The sequence below is a fragment of the Silurus aristotelis genome (assembly GCF_946808225.1).
Source record: "Silurus aristotelis genome assembly, chromosome: 18".
Classification (NCBI taxonomy): domain Eukaryota; kingdom Metazoa; phylum Chordata; class Actinopteri; order Siluriformes; family Siluridae; genus Silurus; species Silurus aristotelis.
Window position 1 is genome coordinate 22918696 of NC_139591.1, and position 17193 is coordinate 22935888.

Sequence of the window (17193 nt, forward strand, 5' to 3'; positions counted from 1 at the left end):
AATACACACTTGAGTTGTTTGTACTTCAGCTCTGAGACCCCATCAGATGACAGTCTAGATCCAAGCTGTGAGATAAACCATGTTACTCTCAGACACTCTCAGGTCTCCCAGCTGATACGGAGCTCCACAGCCTCGTAAAAGCCTCGTAAAATTTTTTTCAACTTTGATGTCTAAAAGTCTGTGAGTTGCGTACGAACCCACAGAAATGCACAGATGGTTTTGTCATGATTTACAATACTGCAGGTTTTGGTGGAAAAAGTCTTAAAACAGCAGCTTCAGACACGCAATTTATTCATACAAACAACTGAGTAGCCAAACGACTCGGCGCTGCTTGTCTTTATATATACAACTCGGTTTGAATTTGTGTGTTTGTGCTGTATACATAATCCTGTCTAAAGGCTCTTTAACCTTTAAAAGTATTAAACAATGGTTTATGAATGATTATATAGCATTCATAATAATAACTAAAAGCTTTAAACACATTAACGCATTTTGCCACTTATGCTTGTCTATTCAGGGTTATGTAGGCGATATATCACATTATAATGCAATGAACTACTTATGAATGTGTCTACAGGATTATGTATGCTATATACCAATGTATAAACCGCAATTGAATGTGTGCACAAAATTATGTAGGATATAAGCTGTAACGTTATATTGCAATTAACTGCATAACACATTATAATGCAATGAACCGTTTTTAAATGTTTATACAGGATTATGTAGCCTTTTTTAATGCGTTATAATGCAATGAGTGTTTATACAGGATTACGTGGACTGTATAACACCTTATAATGGAATGAACTGTTGATGATGCAGTTTTATGCAGGCTATTTAAACAGGATTGCTTATGTAGGCCATGTAACACATGTATGTAACATTATAATGCGCTGAACTACTTAGGGGAAGTCTGAATGATGTAGTTCATATATATAGCATTTACCTACTTACTTACTCGGTGGTTAGACATATCTTATTCTTACATATGATCATCTTATGAGCATTATACAGGATTTTGTAGGATATATATAGCATATTATAATGCTCTATAACAACAGATTCATAAGAAGTCGAACTGCTACAGCAGGAAAGCATTAAGAATTGAAGTGCAGGGTCAGAATCTCATAATGACGTAATTCTGCTCTACAGTTAACAAAGAGCATTCCTCTGAATTCAGCCGAGCGGATGCAGTGATCTGTAATGGATGATGGTGATGATTTATGATGTCCACATGCTATACGTTTTAACCGCTCTTCTGTCTTTTTATTTTGTTTTTCAGACTCTGTCAACATACCGAACGTACAGAACATCAACGTTAACATGAGTCTGGGTCTGACCCTGATGCGAAAACCCAAAAACAACGGATTTATGGTAAACGTGCCGCAGGAATGCAGCGGCCCCGAAATGACACAATGTGGTCTTTATTTAGTGTACAGATTTGTTAAGTGTGTGTGTGTGTGTGTGTGTGTGTGTGTGTGTGTGTTTGTGTGTGTGTGTGTGTTTAGACATGCGGTCCTCTCTGGGCTCAGGGTTGTGGTACTCAGTATTTCTCCACAGGAGTGTGTGCAGAAGTGAGCTCTCAGTTCAGTCCACAAACGGTGTTTTCTCCCGCTCTACAAAGTACGACACTGATCTCTCGCTCATCTTCTCCTTTTTCTCATACACACACTTCTTCACATTTTACATTAAAACTTTGTTAATAAGCTGAATTAGGGTTCAGTTTAGGATGTAAAATGCTTCATATTAGTAAGAGCGAATCCGCAGCTAGGTGTGAGGTGTGAGGTGTCATAGGATGTTACTGCATGATGTGGAGGTGAAGAAGAAGAACGGCCCGAGGTGAAACGGAAAGGCTAGTAATGGTGTAAAACCTCACACCTAGTTGTGGTTTATCACCTTATACCTTGATCACTTCGCAGCATGGGCGAGTTAAAGCTGTAATTGATGTTTGCAGAGCAAAACTGACTGAATGGATCGAAATAACGATTTATGTTTATTTTAGATACACGCCTCGTTACAGCTATAATTCTGCTGCTCTGAATTACACACACACAGAGAAAGTAGTGCCAGAAGATTAGACTAGTAATGAGACTTGGTGTTAACTTCTCATGCCCTTTTTTGAAAAGTTTCTCATTTATTTCTCTTTTGTTCCGAAGTTTGTAAAATTGATCTTGTGCCTTAAGCCATTTATTAAAATCACCATATGACAGACAGACAGACAGACAGACAGACAGACAGACAGACAGACAGGCAGACAGGCAGACAGACAGAAAGTCAGACAGACAAATAGATAGATAGATAGATAGATAGATAGATAGATAGATAGATAGATAGATAGATAGATAGATAGATAGATAGATAGATAGATAGATAGATAGATAGTGTGCAGTCTGAACTGTTATGTTTAATCTGTTTGATAAACCCACAGCTTGCGGTGGCCCAATGGACATCGCTATTGTTCTGGACGGATCGAACAGTATTTATCCCTGGCCTCCTGTTGTGAATTTTCTTAAGAAGCTCTTAGGACACCTTGATATCGGACCTCAGCAATCTCAGGCATGTCCCAGAACTCAAGATTATAAATATCATCGCTTGTGTCTGGTGACAGGATGATTTATTTCTTATTATTATTACTGATTGTATGATTTGATGTCGGAGCAGGTCAGCATCGTTCAGTATGGCGTCGATCCCGTGATGGAGTTCAATATGAACACGTATAAGACCAGAGATTCGATCGTGGATGCAGCTTCAAAGATTACTCAGAGAGGTGGAACCGAGACGAACACGTTCAAAGCGATCGAATACGCCAGGTATGTCTGATCTCGCCGATCTCGTCTGATCCGGACTGGAGACGTCAGATGTTGTTTTCACGGGTGTGTGTGTTTGTTTCAGGACAAACGCTTTTCTGGCGTCAAAAGGCGGACGTCCTGGGGCCAGTAAAGTGATGGTGGTGGTGACTGATGGAGAGTCACATGATAACTCCAAGAGAGACAAGGTTATTCCGGCGTGTGAGAAAGACCACATCACTCGCTTCGGCATCGCTGTGAGTACAACTCGTAATGCTCTGGTGCTTTTACGGCTTTTGTTTCAGGATTTCTTTGAAGGATTTTTATGCACCTAGTATCAGGAGTTTGTAGCTATCACCTGGTTACCTCTGCCAGGAGGTTACAGTTTGGCGACTTTTTTTTTTATGCAATTTGTGTGCCAGTTTTACAGTGATAAGAGACCTGAAAAGGGGATAAAGTTCTATTTTATTACTTTTCTCTATTTTATCCTTCAGTTTCTTAATTTTTCCACTCTTTTTTTTTTTTTTTTACTGACAAAGCAGTCATAGGAAGCACTTTACTGCATGTTTGGTTATGTATGGGATTTCGGAGAAAACGAAGGAGCTGCTAATTACCAGGTTTTCAGCCCGTAAACTGTTTATTTCATTTACTGCGAAGGGGAAATAAAATATTTCCATTGTTTATCTGTTTTATGGTCAAAAGTCAGGGTTGGCATGTATTTATTCATAAATGCATAATTTAATGACCTATTTTGACCGTTACAGTTATATCATTAAAATCATTTAAATACAATCAAGTCAGTTAAGTTAAATTTAGTGTTTGTTAACAATCGACAAGACCTCAAGCTTTACAGAAATCTAGGAGAGAGGTAGCTCAATGATTAAGATTTTGGATTTCTGATCAGAAGGTCATTAGTTTAAATCCAACCACCCACTTAGATGCTTTTGTTGCAAGGCCTTTAACCCCTTAACTGCTCAAGTGGTATAAATGTAAGTCCCACTCGATACGGGCATCTGCCAAATATATATATGCCTATAGGTTTTATATATATATAAATATAGTTTATCCCTCATGATTAAGTTAAGAAAAAACTCTGAGACTTCATAAGGAAGAAACCTGAACTCACAAATGAACTTCATCTGGGCCTCAAATCCCACTTTTATTTTTTTAACTTTAGGTGCTCGGGTACTACATAAGAAACAACATTGACAGCACAAAACTGGTTGAGGAAATCAAGTCAATAGCCAGCAATCCTTCTGATAAATTCTATTTCAATGTGTCTGCTGAAGAGGCACTGCTGGAGATTGCAGGAACTCTGGGAGATCGGATCTTCAATATCGAAGGTATACCATTTTGGTCAAATTGTGCATCAAAATCTAACACTGGATTTAGAAATCAGTGTATTCATACATTTTATACATATTATACATACCTCATATTTCAGCAACTATTTTATTATATGCTCTCAAAGGACAATATTATAGAAATAAAACTTGTATATATTTTAGAGTAGTCAATGTGCAGATTTACTGTACTCTGAAAATAACTCAACATACCGCTATATTGTCTAAATATCTGGCAACAAACGTGAGTACATAAATAAATGGATATTATATATTCCTTTTTTTCCCCACAGGCACAGGTATAGGTGGTGAATTTCAGATGGAAATGTCACAGGTCGGATTCAGTGCACACAAGACCAAGAACGAGGTGAACAAAGAACAAAATTATATATATATATATATATAAATAAATCTTATGTATGTTCCTGACACTCCTTTCTCTGGTGTGGTGTCTCTGCAGGACGAGATGATGCTGGGGGCCGTCGGAGCGTACGGATGGACCGGAACCGTGGTGCATAAAACTGCTCAGAAATCAGATATTTTCCCCAAAGAAACTTTTGAGCGAATACTTGAAGATAAAAACCACAGTTCCCTCCTGGGTGAGTGGCTCAGGTTCCATAAATTACACATCAGGATCAAAATGGATTGTGTTCTGTAGATTCTCTTTTTTATTCGCAAAACAATGGCAAAATATCTTGATTTGTGTATATAGTTTTTCTTATAATAAGATTATAGATTATAGAGCAAATACAATATATAGACAAAGATATTGGGAAAGCAGACTTTTGATTGTCTTATTTGTGTATATAGTATTTTTTTATTATAAATTACAGTAAAGCAATATATATATATATATATATATATATACACACACACACACACACACACACAAAAGTATTGGGACAACATATGTTTTTTGTGCTGTTAGCACAAATTTGGAGGCACACAATTGTATAAGATGTCTCTGGACCTCTACCTGTACAGACAGACAGACAGACAGACAGACAGACAGACAGACAGGCAGGCAGGCAGGCAGGCAGGCAGGCAGGCAGGCAGGCAGGCAGGCAGGCAGACAGACAGACAGACAGACAGACAGACAGGCAGGCAGGCAGGCAGGCAGACAGACAGACAGACAGAAAGACAGACAGACAGACAGACAGGCAGGCAGGCAGACAGACAGACAGACAGACAGACAGACAGACAGACAGACAGACAGGCAGGCAGGCAGACAGACAGACAGAAAGACAGGCATTTATTTTATAATGTTTTGCAAAAGTTTTCAGAAACATTTGTGAGCCAATAATAATTTAAGACATTAATTTAAAAATGACATGCTTTTAAAAGCATTACTTTCCTTACAAAATACACATCCACGATTTTTTTGGAAAACTTTAATATAATATCTAAAATGTGAAGCTGATATAAAATCATATGTATTAAAAATGTAATAACCTTCACATTATAATAATCTACATGTATACAGAGAAGGTATTTTTATGATAACTTGTATAAGATTGTAATTGTATAAGGAAGACAAGCTGGTGATGTTACCTGTAGCAGAAACACACTAAACGCTTCGTTCATGTTTGTATTTACTGTTGTTGTCATTTTCCTCTCTGTGTGTGTGTGTGTGTGTGTGTGTGTGTGTGTGTGTGTGTGTGTGTGTGTGTGTAGGATACGCAGTGACTACACTAAATAGTGATTCCACTGAGTACTTTGTGGCTGGTGCTCCCCGCTCCAATCACACCGGCCAGGTGGTGGTGTACACGCTGAATCAGCAGAGAAAACCCGAAATCCGACACTCACAAAGAGGAGATCAGGTCAATAACATCCTGCTTTCATGTCACTGAGTTGTGTTGATTTATTTTACATTCAAAGTTATTGTTTCTATAGTAACCGCTCGTTCACCCTGATGGTGGATAAATTCACAGGAGATTACACTTTTATGTAAACGTTTATGGAAGAAGTTTAATGAAGACAGAAAGCTGCTGTAGCATAAATGAGAAGCGGAAATAATTGTTATTAAAGTTAACCATGTTTTTCTGGAATGATTTGCAGATCGGATCGTACTTCGGAAGTGTGCTCTGCCCCCTGGATGTGAATCGTGACGGTGTTACGGACATTCTCCTGGTTGGAGCTCCGATGTACATGAGCGATGAGAAGAAGGAGATGGGCAAAGTGTACGTCTTCTCCATTACCAACGTAAGCCTTAAATAAAAACACTGCCCGAACTCAGTGATATCACGGCAAAAAACTGGAAACGTTCTCTCTAAAGTTCTTGTTTTGTTATGTGTCTTCAGGGGTTCTTGAGTAGCCAGGGGTTCCTGGAAGGTTCTTCTCCGCTGGCGAACGCCCGATTCGGAATGGCCATTGCCGCAGCTCCGGACCTCAACCAGGATGACTTAAATGATGTGGTGGTTGGAGCACCGCTGGAGGAGAACGGCCAGGGAGCTCTTTATATTTTTAACGGAGAAGCACGAAGCGTCAGGAAGCAGAGCTCACAGGTAGAACCGCTCTAACCTGAACCTGATTAAGTCATCGGTTTGTGTTTAGAAAATTTGTCCAAAAACACTATATATATTTTATATTTTTAAAATGTGCAGAAAATTCTTGCCATGAAACTGGATTCGGGGTTGAGGTACTTCGGACGTTCTTTAGATGCCAGTGAAGATCTGAATGGAGACTCGATCCCAGATGTCTCAGTGGGGAGTTATGGAAAAGTGTTTCAGCTCTGGTGAGAATCTCTATAGTGGGAAATATTTCTCATATAATAAACATATAACAAAATATAAAGTTTTATGAAAACAGAGGAGTTTGTCCATGAAAGTCTATCCTTTATGTGCAATCCAGAGGAGACGGGAAAGAGGGGAAAAACTCCCTGTGACTTTCTTCCTTTCTTCATCCTCATCACTGGATCTTCAGTCATTATTAATTACGAAACTGATAAGTTTATCAACTGTTCACAGATGTACAACATTAAATCCATCCTCTTGGTTGTTCATCTTAATGATGGTTAATATATATATATACAGTTTTTTACAATGATTTATAACTACAGTGGCCGGTTTTGTTCTCAAGTCTCTATAAGAATAAACTTATAAACGAATGTATGAATTAAAAATATTGTACAAATTAGACTCTGGTTTTGACTTGTGGTGTTTACAGGGTTCTGTGGCGTGTGGTTTCAGGTCCAGAGCAGTGGCGTTGGTGACTGCCAAGGTCACGTTCACCCCGGACCGGATCAGCGTCCTGAGCAAACCGTGCATCCTCAATGGACGGATGGTTTCCTGTTTTAAAGCCAAAATCTGCCTGAGGGCAACGTTTAAACCGTTAAACCAGGTTGGACCTGCAGGTATGTCCTTAGTCTTATTTCTGTATTTGCTACAGATTTATTTTTATACAGAATCAAATATATATTTTTTTTTTTCACATCAAATCATTTAAAATGCCGGTTCAGTGCAGCTGAATTCTGATTGGTCCGAAATTTCAATTGGAACGATCAAACAGTGGTTTCCATAGTAATTTAGTAATCCATAGAAATCGTTATAAAACGATGCGTAATCATCGATACGGTTGGACTTTCTTAAAATATTGTTATAAATGTTAAAAATATTGGTTTATTTAACATTTAAGGAAGGAGTCTCCAGTGTCAGTGTAGCAGTCAGATGTAAAAGATGTAACTTTAGAAAAGTTTCTCCATATAGGCTGGTGATAAATTAATTTATTATACTGGAAAAATAATAAAGATAATGAAACCGAATTGATCAATAAATTGCATTTGCACTGTGATTGTGATTAAACATAACCCTGTATTTTAGCGATTAAGTACAACTTGACCCTGGACGCTGACCTGAAGTCGTCCCGAGTCTCAAGGGCTCACTTCATGAACTCGGATCGAGTAATCCAGCATGACGTCAGCGTCTCCACAGCTGAGACGTGTGAGGAACATCAGGTGAACGTTCAGGAAGCTCTTGATCTCGTCAACCCCATGGCCGTCAGAGTCGACATCAGACTTCAGCAGCCGGATTCAAACCCTGTCCTGGACGCCTTCAGTCCCACCGCATGGGAGTTTTTTGTGAGCAACACGTTCCAGCCTGGTCACGTGTTCGTTAGTTTTGTACATTTTTAAAGATGGTGTTTCTTTCTTCCATTTAGATACCATTTTCTAAAGACTGTGGTACTGATGAGGTGTGCTACAGTGACCTGGTGTTAAGCGTGCAGGAAGATCCACCTACCAGGTACAACCACACACACACACACACACACACACACACACACACACACACACACACACACACACACATATATATATATATCAGATTTCTAAGTAAATACTGAATAAACATACAGTACAGACATCTGTTGGTTCCCCTTCAAGAAAAAAGAACCACCACAAATGATTTCATCTGTAATAATGAGCAAACTGCTCCAGCCGTCTCAGATTTGAAGGCTACATTCTCCAAGCTGCATGTTTCAGCACGTTCCATAGATGTTGGATAGGATTTAGATCGGGGCTCATTAAAAGGCTACATCAGAATCACAAAGTTGGAGATTCACAATTGTATCGGACGTCTTTGGATATAGTAGAAGGAAATTTTCCCTTCACTTGAACTATGAGACCCAAACCTGTTCCAGCATGAATTGGAGTGGAAGATCTCCTGCTATAAATCTCCAAACCTATTAATCAATCGATGAATGTAAATGCTGACTGCACCACAGACCTCCTCACCTTCTCACCTAAATCAGTTCCTGACTTTACTAACACTCTGGTATCTGAATGCACACAAAACTCATGGAACATCTTTCCAGAAGAGTGGAGCTTATTATAACAGTAAATATGGACTAAAAGTGGAATGAGATGTTAAAAAGCACATAGCAATCTTACGCTCAGGTGTCCACAAACTTTTTTAACATAGTGTGCATACAAATCTATACAATCTGTTGATTGTGTGAAAAGGACACGATGTGATGTTTTCTTCTTGAAAGCTGCCTGTAAAACGTCAGATGTGTGTTTTTGCAAATGTCCTTTACAGTCTAATAGCCGTGTCTGCCCCTCATAAACGTCTAATTAGATCACGTGCTACAGAATTGGCACTTTTTGTAAAAATTTGCAAAAAAACAATGAATTTGATAAAAAAAAAAAAATAAATAAATAAATTATTATTATATTTTGGGGAATTTCTTTTCTCAGAAGTGGTGTAATATTTCTGGTTGTAAAATTATTGGCACGAGATGAACAACCGAGCTTGAGCAAGAGCTTGTAATTGTTGTTTTGGGTTTTTTTGCACTTGTTTTTTTCCCCTCTCCCTTTCTTTTGTGCCAATAATTTAGCAGTTCACTCTAAGATCAGACACTTTTGCCAGACACACCCATTTCAAGTGAGAACTTGATGGAGTCGTGTTGCGGACTCGATTGCGTGATGCCTGGATAATAAAATCCAGCTGCGTGTCTGTGAAACGTGTTGTTAAAGAACGCCTGGTGAATAAATTCTCATTTCTGTTTTCCTCGTAGCTACTTGTTAGTAAGTAATAACAACAGAAGATTGGTGATGTCCGTGACGGTGATGAACAGGAAGGAAAACGCGTACAACACCCGAGTGACAGCGCGTTACTCCAGCAACCTGTTTTACTCCTCCGTTTCGCAGCCTGTACGTCTGACCCGCTTCACCCTCTGTATTTTTGTGTAGAATTAGTCATATCACTCTCTTTCTTTCACCAGGCCAGCATAATTACTACTTCTTTTCTGCTCTGAGCTTCTTTTTTTTTCCCACCAGAGCGATGGTACTGAGGTCAAATGCACCTCCAGTCAAGACACTGAATCGGTCGCGTGTCAAGTTGGATATCCAGCGTTAAGGACCGACCAGTCGGTGAGACTCTCTGACTCACTTTACACGTGTGTGTGTATAACAATCACATCTTCATGAGGCATTTAGGAGGCATGTGCTTATTTTTCCTAAGTTATAAAAAGACACAAGAATCCAAGCTGAAAAAATTCAACATTGCAAAAATGAAAACATAGAACAATAGATAAGGAGAAGTACATGCATAAATGTATTTATTATTATTAATTTTAGTATTATTATTATTATAGCTATATGAGAGCTTCTGTTCTTAGATTAGTTACATTTTGAAAAAGTGCTACTCTCTAAATCCAATAGGGGGCAACATAGAGCGCTAAACTCCGGGCCTTTAATTAAATTATTTTATTGTTGTTGCTTCATATAACGACACAATAACAATAGAGTAAACCGAACTACATGCAGTACAAATACAGGACAGCATGACAAGTGCAAATGCACTGGAGGGTGATATATCGGTAATTGAGTGCAGTAAGCAATAGACTAGAAGTAAAATTGTAGCATCAAAACTGAGCGTTCCATAATCAGCATCATTATAATGCACAGAGCTTTGTTTTTGGGTAAGGCTTGATTAGTCCAGGTAAAAAGGAGGGTGTTGAAAGTGCCTCAGGAAGCTGGTGGTGACATGTTCATTAGAGATGATACTGCTAAGAAATTGTGGTAGTTGTCAATGATAAGTCGAGCGACAGGGTTCGCATTTGTCTTTACAACTGCAGTTCCCAGACCAAACAGCAAGGCAGCACTGAGCAACCTTTCAAGCTCTAAATTCATATATTTTAGTAAAAGCCCTCAATGACACTTGCCTCATGACTTGGTGGTTCTGTGGGAGTGTCCCTGCCTCTCACTGTAGAGGGTAAAGAAGAGCAGCAGAAGAGGAGCTGAAGTAAATGGTGCTTCAAAGGCAAGGTTGAGAGGTTTTTTACCATATATGCAAAAGACCACACCTTGGGGGCACCTGCCTGGATATTACCTCCCCCCCAATCTCATGGAACACCCAACTTGGTACCTTCAACTTTCCATGCCACCTCAGACCTTGTTCTCTAATTTCAGAAACATCTATGCATCATATCCTGGAGACCTGGCTGGAGTTTAAACCAGCAAACCTCTTACACCAGTGGTGAAGCTCATCCAGTTGAGCCGCATGAGCTCATAATAGACTGTTGTTTTGTAGCATTTTTCTCTTTTAAACCCCGAGTTAAATAAACTAAAGAAAAAGCTGAAATTTGAACCAGGGATCTCACGGACCAGAGATCATGATGGTAACCACTACACCATTCTGGAGTTGGTGTGTAGATTCTACTTATTGGACGTTTGCCTTAATAAATGAATTTGAACCCACCTGACATTTAAAACTCTCTCTTACGAACATGAGGTACACCAAGGAGACTTAACAACCTCCACCTGCTGAAACCACAACTCTGACCACTTCACCATCAACAGCTCCAGGTGGAGGTTGTATAATTACACACTTAGCTTAATGATGAAGACTTGTTTGGTCTAGACCTAGGAGTAGCTGATTCGAGCATCAAACATATAATCATCTAAAGCACCAGGTTCCCCATTAGGTTTCTACTTCAGTTATGATTTGTTTACTCCGTTAGCTGGCAGTCATGTAAATGAGTCAAACATGATGGTACATTCCAGGAAGAAACCATCCTGGGTAAATGATATTCTGTTGGAATGTGATCGAGGAATCGTGTATAGTATAAAACCACTGTTTTCAAAAACAAAACCTTCTGAGACCAAACTGGGGCTTGAAGCAACATCTTCATGGGACTGAGCCAATGCTCATTCAATTGGATCTTTTATACACCAGACATTTTTGTATTATAGTCCAAATATTTTGCCATGTAGACCATGTAGTTTGCTTTTTTCAGCCAAATAAGGTCTTATTTATATATTCGATGTTGTGGTTATTGCAGTGAATTCGGTTTTGATTTCGAGGTACTACATTTCTGTGTACATGAATGCATGATTATTGTGGTTATTATGAGTTTTGCGTCTTGTCTCAGGTGACATTCGAGATCAGTTTTGACTTCAATCTGGCTCAGTTACAAAAGGAAGTCAAAGTGGTTTTTGAAGCCCAGAGGTAAGAAATAAAAACATTTTCTCCAGAATATAAAATAATAACAGAGGATTTCAGTTGCTGCAGCTGCTGCTTTAATTATTGCTCATGTCATTTGCAGTGAAAGTAAAGAGGAAACTCCAGAAGATAACATTGAGACGTTGATGATCTCTATCCAGTACCAGACAGAGATCATCCTGAGCAGGTCTGATGATAAACCCGCTGAGGAGCTGCTGAATTATAAACATCAGTACAAAAAAAAAGGGAAAATTATCAAAAATTAGAAACGTCTTTATTTTTTTAACAGAGAAGCAAACCTGGATGTGTATTTACTTGAAGAAAAGGATGAAATAATAAACCCCATAAAGACGTATAGTGACATCGGTCCAGAGTTCAAGTTCAATCTCAAGGTCAGTGCTTCTGCTGATTCAATTCACAAACTACCTGTGTGTTCAACACTCTGAACTCACACCTGAACTCCTTCCAGCCAATCACCTTCCACTATTCACACTCATTAGATAAAGGATAATTAACCTTCTTCTAATCCTGACTGAAGCATGTGAGCCTCCTGGGTATTTTAGATAAAACCAATTAAGATGCATTTTTCCATTTCTATGTAATGATCTGGATGAAATGGTGCTACTGGTGTTATCGTTCATCGCTGTGTGATTTGAGATCCTGTGCAGGTTGATGTAGTGATGAGGTGTATTTTTTCTTCATTGTAGGTATCTGGAGCAGCTTTTCCAGTCAGTTTGGTTTACATGGATGTATCTCTGCCCACGAGCACCAAATCAGGGAATCAGCTGCTGTATATAACATCAGTCGAGGCCACACCGGTGAGAACCAAGAACATAAGAACATTTTCTTCAAGGTCAGACTTTCATCACCTCATCATATCAGATGCTGTTAGTCAGGTGATGTTTCTCATCGTAAATCCTATAAACGCTCACTGAAGTTCATTAATTAGACGGGTTAGAACATCTGCATCATCATTACCTGTCCGGATGAGATGGTTCAGAAGAAACTGATCAGCAAATTCACTGTTCACTTCTTCCACTTCTGAATCTTCATACTGTCGGATAAAAAGCTCACCGATTTTATTTCTCCAACTTTATTGCATTTTAATCAAAATCTCACTGTATTTTCTGGGAGTTTGTCAAAAACATGACGACATTTTTATAATTTCTTTTTCCGTGTGTGTGTGTGTGTGTGTGTGTGTGTGTGTGTGTGTGTGTGTGTGTGTGTGTGTGTGTGTGTGAGACAGCAGCGTGATGTTCAGTGTGACATTAATGGGCTGATCGACCCGTTTAACATCGGACAGAAGGAATACACTGCCACATTCACTGAGAAGAGCTTCAGAGGAACCAGTCACCTGGTCAGTGTCTGTGTACCTTCATCCTTTCTTTTCTCATTCCTATCCTTCCTCACATTCCCTCTTTCTTTTTTCCTCGTTCCTTTCCTTTTTTGTTCATTAATTTCTCTTTGTTTTCTTTCTTACTTTCTTTCTTTCCTCATTGATTTATTGATTTCTTTCTTTCTTTCTTTCTTTCTTTCTTTCTTTCTTTCTTTCTTTCTTTCTTTCTTTCTTTCTTTCTTTCTTTCTTTCTTTCTTTCTTTCCTCCCTCATTGGTTTTATTAATTTCTTTATTTTTTGCGTATTCCTTTTATTGCTTTTTTCAATACTTTTTTCCTTTCCTTGTTAATAAATCGTTGTTTCTTTTGTCATTTATTTCCTCTTTTCACTCCCTCCCCCCCTCTCTCTCTCTCTCTCTCTCTCTCTCTCTCTCTCTCTCTCTCTCTCTCTAAAATTGTTTTCTATTCTTTTTATTCCATCACTCTTACTTTCTGTTTCCTTCATGTCTTTACTTTTTTGAGATTCACCTCTTTTTTTTTTTTTATTTGAAGTCATCACAGAAGTAATAGAGATTCTGAATGGTGTGTGTGTGTGTGTGTGTGTGTGTGTGTGTGTGTGTGTGTGTGTGTGTTCTCCTCAGAACTGTGCCTCAGCCGTATGTAAGAAGCTGAAGTGTGTGCTGAAAGACCTGAGCGTGAAAAGCGAGTATATCATCAGCGTGTCTGCACGAATCTGGAACGGAACATTTCTGAAGGTTTATAGAAAAATAAATGAATATAACTATTATTAATTATATAATTATAATTGTGATTTTATTACATAGAATTAATTTACCATTAACACTAAAAATTGTCATTTAATTACTTTAATTAGAGTCAGAAATTGTATTACATACTGTTACTTTATTAACACAATATTATAATTTGTTCTAATTGTTAGATTTCTAATAAATGTCATTATTGTTATTATTAACACTATATAAGATTTGATATTTGTGATATAAATGAAAACGTACACAAATCTATGTTTTGTTTTTAAATTAAATCTGTTTGAGAGATTATTCCTGATGAATTGTCACAGATAATTATCCAATCTGGCAACCCTTTTTCAAGGTTAAAACAAACAAAAAGAAGAGCATTTTTTGTGTGTTTCACACACACACACACTCTCTCTCTCTCTCTCTCTCTCTCTCTATCCTCCCCACCCCCTCCCCCACCCAGGCTGATTTCCAGTCGGTGGTATTAAACGTGAACGCTCAGATCAAAACGTCTCAAAATGATCTACTCGTCATCGCCCACAAAGAAGTGACGGTAGGAAATACATTGTTTTATATTTCGCTCATATTTACTACATTTTCACTACAAAAAATACTGAAAATCTTCAGCTGAAACACGAAACGATGAAACAGGCTGAGAAACGAAGTGTTTCTGTTACTGTACATGAGATTTTACTGCTAATGAGCTTCACAATTAGCACTGATTACTTCCTTCTTTCTTTCTTTCCTTCTTTCTTTTTTCTTTCTTTCTTTCTTTCTTTCTTTCTTTCTTTCTTTCTTTCTTTCTTTCTTTCTTTCTTATTTTCTTTCTTGTTTTCTTTCTTTCTTATTTTCTTTCTTGTTTTCTTTCTTTCTTGTTTTCTTTCTTTCTTTCTTTCTTATTTTCTTTCTTATTTTCTTTCTTGTTTTCTTTCTTGTTTTCTTTCTTTCTTTCTTTCTTTCTTTCTTTCTTTCTTTCTTATTTTCTTTCTTTCTTTCTTTCTTTCTTTCTTTCTTATTTTCTTTCTTATTTTCTTTCTTGTTTTCTTTCTTGTTTTCTTTCTTTCTTTCTTTCTTTCTTTCTTTCTTTCTTTCTTTCTTTCTTTCTTTCTTATTTTCTTTCGTTTTCTTTCTTGTTTTCTTGTTTTCTTTCTTATTTTCTTTCTTTCTTTCTTATTTTCTTTCTTTCTTTCTTTCTTTCTTATTTTCTTTCTTATTTTCTTTCTTGTTTTCTTTCTTGTTTTCTTTCTTTCTTTCTTTCTTTCTTTCTTTCTTTCTTTCTTTCTTATTTTCTTTCGTTTTCTTTCTTGTTTTCTTGTTTTCTTTCTTATTTTCTTTCTTTCTTTCTTATTTTCTTTTGTTTTCTTTCTTGTTTTCTTGTTTTCTTTCTTTCTTGTTTTCTTTCTTTCTTTCTTTCTTTCTTTCTTTCTTTCTTTCTTTCTTTCTTATTTTCTTGTTTTCTTTCTTGTTTTCTTTCTTTCTTTCTTTCTTTCTTTCTTTCTTTCTTTCTTTCTTTCTTTCTTTCTAATTTTCTTTTGTTTTCTTTCTTGTTTTCTTATTTTCTTTCTTGTTTTCTTATTTTCTTTCTTTCTTTCTTTCTTATTTTCTTTCATTTTCTTTCTTGTTTTCTTATTTTCTTTCTTTCTTTCTTTCTTTCTTTCTGTTTTCATCCCACCTTACATTTCTTTTCTTCCCATTCCTTTTTTGTCTTTCCTTGTTCATTCCTTCTTCTTCTTTCCTACTCCTTCCTTTCTAACCATTTGTTCCTACCTTCCCCTCTTCCAGTCCACTCCTTCTTTTCTTCCCCTTCTCTTTTTCTTTAATTCCCTCAATCTGCCCATTTCCTTTACGATTTAACAAACTATTCAAACTGATTTTTCCTACTTGTAAATCTAAAAGCTCCCAGTTGAACACAGCATGTGGTATAAAAGGTGTCTGATTTCAGGTGGACGTGACAGTCAGTAAACCAGGTGCTAAAGGGGACGTCCCCGTGGGCGTGATCGCGGGAAGTGTGATCGGGGGGTTACTCCTGCTGGCTGCTGCTGTCGCAGGGTTGTGGAAGGTACAGTTACATTTTCTGTAACTTTTCCTGTGTTCCTCACATTCTTTCTCTCTCTTTCATTGTTTAGTTTTTTTCTCTATATTAGCTAGTAGCCATTTCTCCTTTTTTACCCTCCTCTCTTTCTATCAAACTTTGTTTTTATCTTCCATTCTTTCCTTTCGTTCCTTTTATCCTGCATGAAATTTCCTCCTTTCTGTCTTGCCGTATTTTTCGGACTATAAGCCGCTGCTTTTTTCCCACGTTTTGAACCCCTTAGCTTAAACAACGAAGCGGCTAATTTATAATTTTTTCCTGGGTTTTTCCCGGTTTCACAAACTTCAAGCCAAAAAACGGAACCCCATAACATTAGACCAATGAAATTTCCGAACGGAAACAAAAAAACGCACCTCACCTGTGTTCTGAGCTGCACGGCATCGGGAGACAAAACGTCTTTTTTAAACGCACGACGATGCCAAATGATAAACTCCCCGAGAAAAATAGTTGTGAAAGGAAGGAGGAAGACAGTGAACAATGACTTTCTTGGTCGGCTACTGTTTAGATACAAGCCGTTGTAGCGTGTTGAGTCTGGGTGAAGGGAGAGCTCGCTAACTCCAGTTACAACAGAAATCATATAAACACAGACAGGTTTCCAAAACTCGTGCTTTTTTATTATTCTTGGCAACAGCGTTACGGGTTAGTCAAAGAAACTTAGAAATGAGCATCAGAAAATAATAAGGACATATTCCTCAGTCTTACACACATGCAGTAATAGCGGAAAATGCAGTGGCAGGCTATTCCCAAAATACCGCTATGCTCCTAAAGGAAGCGCAACATATTTCACCCGTTACACCGTGTGTAACGTGTCTTTCGTTAAAGCCTGTGTAAAGTACATTAGTGTAGACTGCGGCTTATAGACAGGTGCGGCTTATTTATGTTAAAAATACAAATATTTGTAAAATTCAGTGGGTGCGGCTTATATAAGGGTGCGCTTTA

General features: G+C 37.8%; 1 protein-coding gene across 1 annotated transcript in view; it reads left to right on the plus strand.

Moving 5' to 3' along the window:
- The window catches only part of itga2.2 (integrin, alpha 2 (CD49B, alpha 2 subunit of VLA-2 receptor), tandem duplicate 2), a 33677-nt gene that overhangs the window by 14329 nt on the left and 2155 nt on the right, over positions 1-17193 (plus strand). Inside the window, exons 4-28 of the mRNA XM_083568681.1 lie at positions 1283-1374; positions 1509-1623; positions 2429-2556; positions 2662-2810; positions 2893-3043; positions 3964-4129; positions 4423-4496; positions 4590-4728; positions 5804-5949; positions 6188-6331; positions 6430-6633; positions 6733-6863; positions 7318-7481; positions 7948-8204; positions 8285-8367; positions 9641-9776; positions 9903-9995; positions 11999-12075; positions 12173-12256; positions 12359-12461; positions 12777-12887; positions 13316-13426; positions 14046-14159; positions 14626-14715; positions 16105-16221. Of these exons, the coding sequence (XP_083424807.1) occupies positions 1283-1374; positions 1509-1623; positions 2429-2556; positions 2662-2810; positions 2893-3043; positions 3964-4129; positions 4423-4496; positions 4590-4728; positions 5804-5949; positions 6188-6331; positions 6430-6633; positions 6733-6863; positions 7318-7481; positions 7948-8204; positions 8285-8367; positions 9641-9776; positions 9903-9995; positions 11999-12075; positions 12173-12256; positions 12359-12461; positions 12777-12887; positions 13316-13426; positions 14046-14159; positions 14626-14715; positions 16105-16221 (3179 nt within the window). The remainder of the gene's footprint in view (positions 1-1282; positions 1375-1508; positions 1624-2428; positions 2557-2661; positions 2811-2892; positions 3044-3963; positions 4130-4422; positions 4497-4589; positions 4729-5803; positions 5950-6187; positions 6332-6429; positions 6634-6732; positions 6864-7317; positions 7482-7947; positions 8205-8284; positions 8368-9640; positions 9777-9902; positions 9996-11998; positions 12076-12172; positions 12257-12358; positions 12462-12776; positions 12888-13315; positions 13427-14045; positions 14160-14625; positions 14716-16104; positions 16222-17193) is intronic.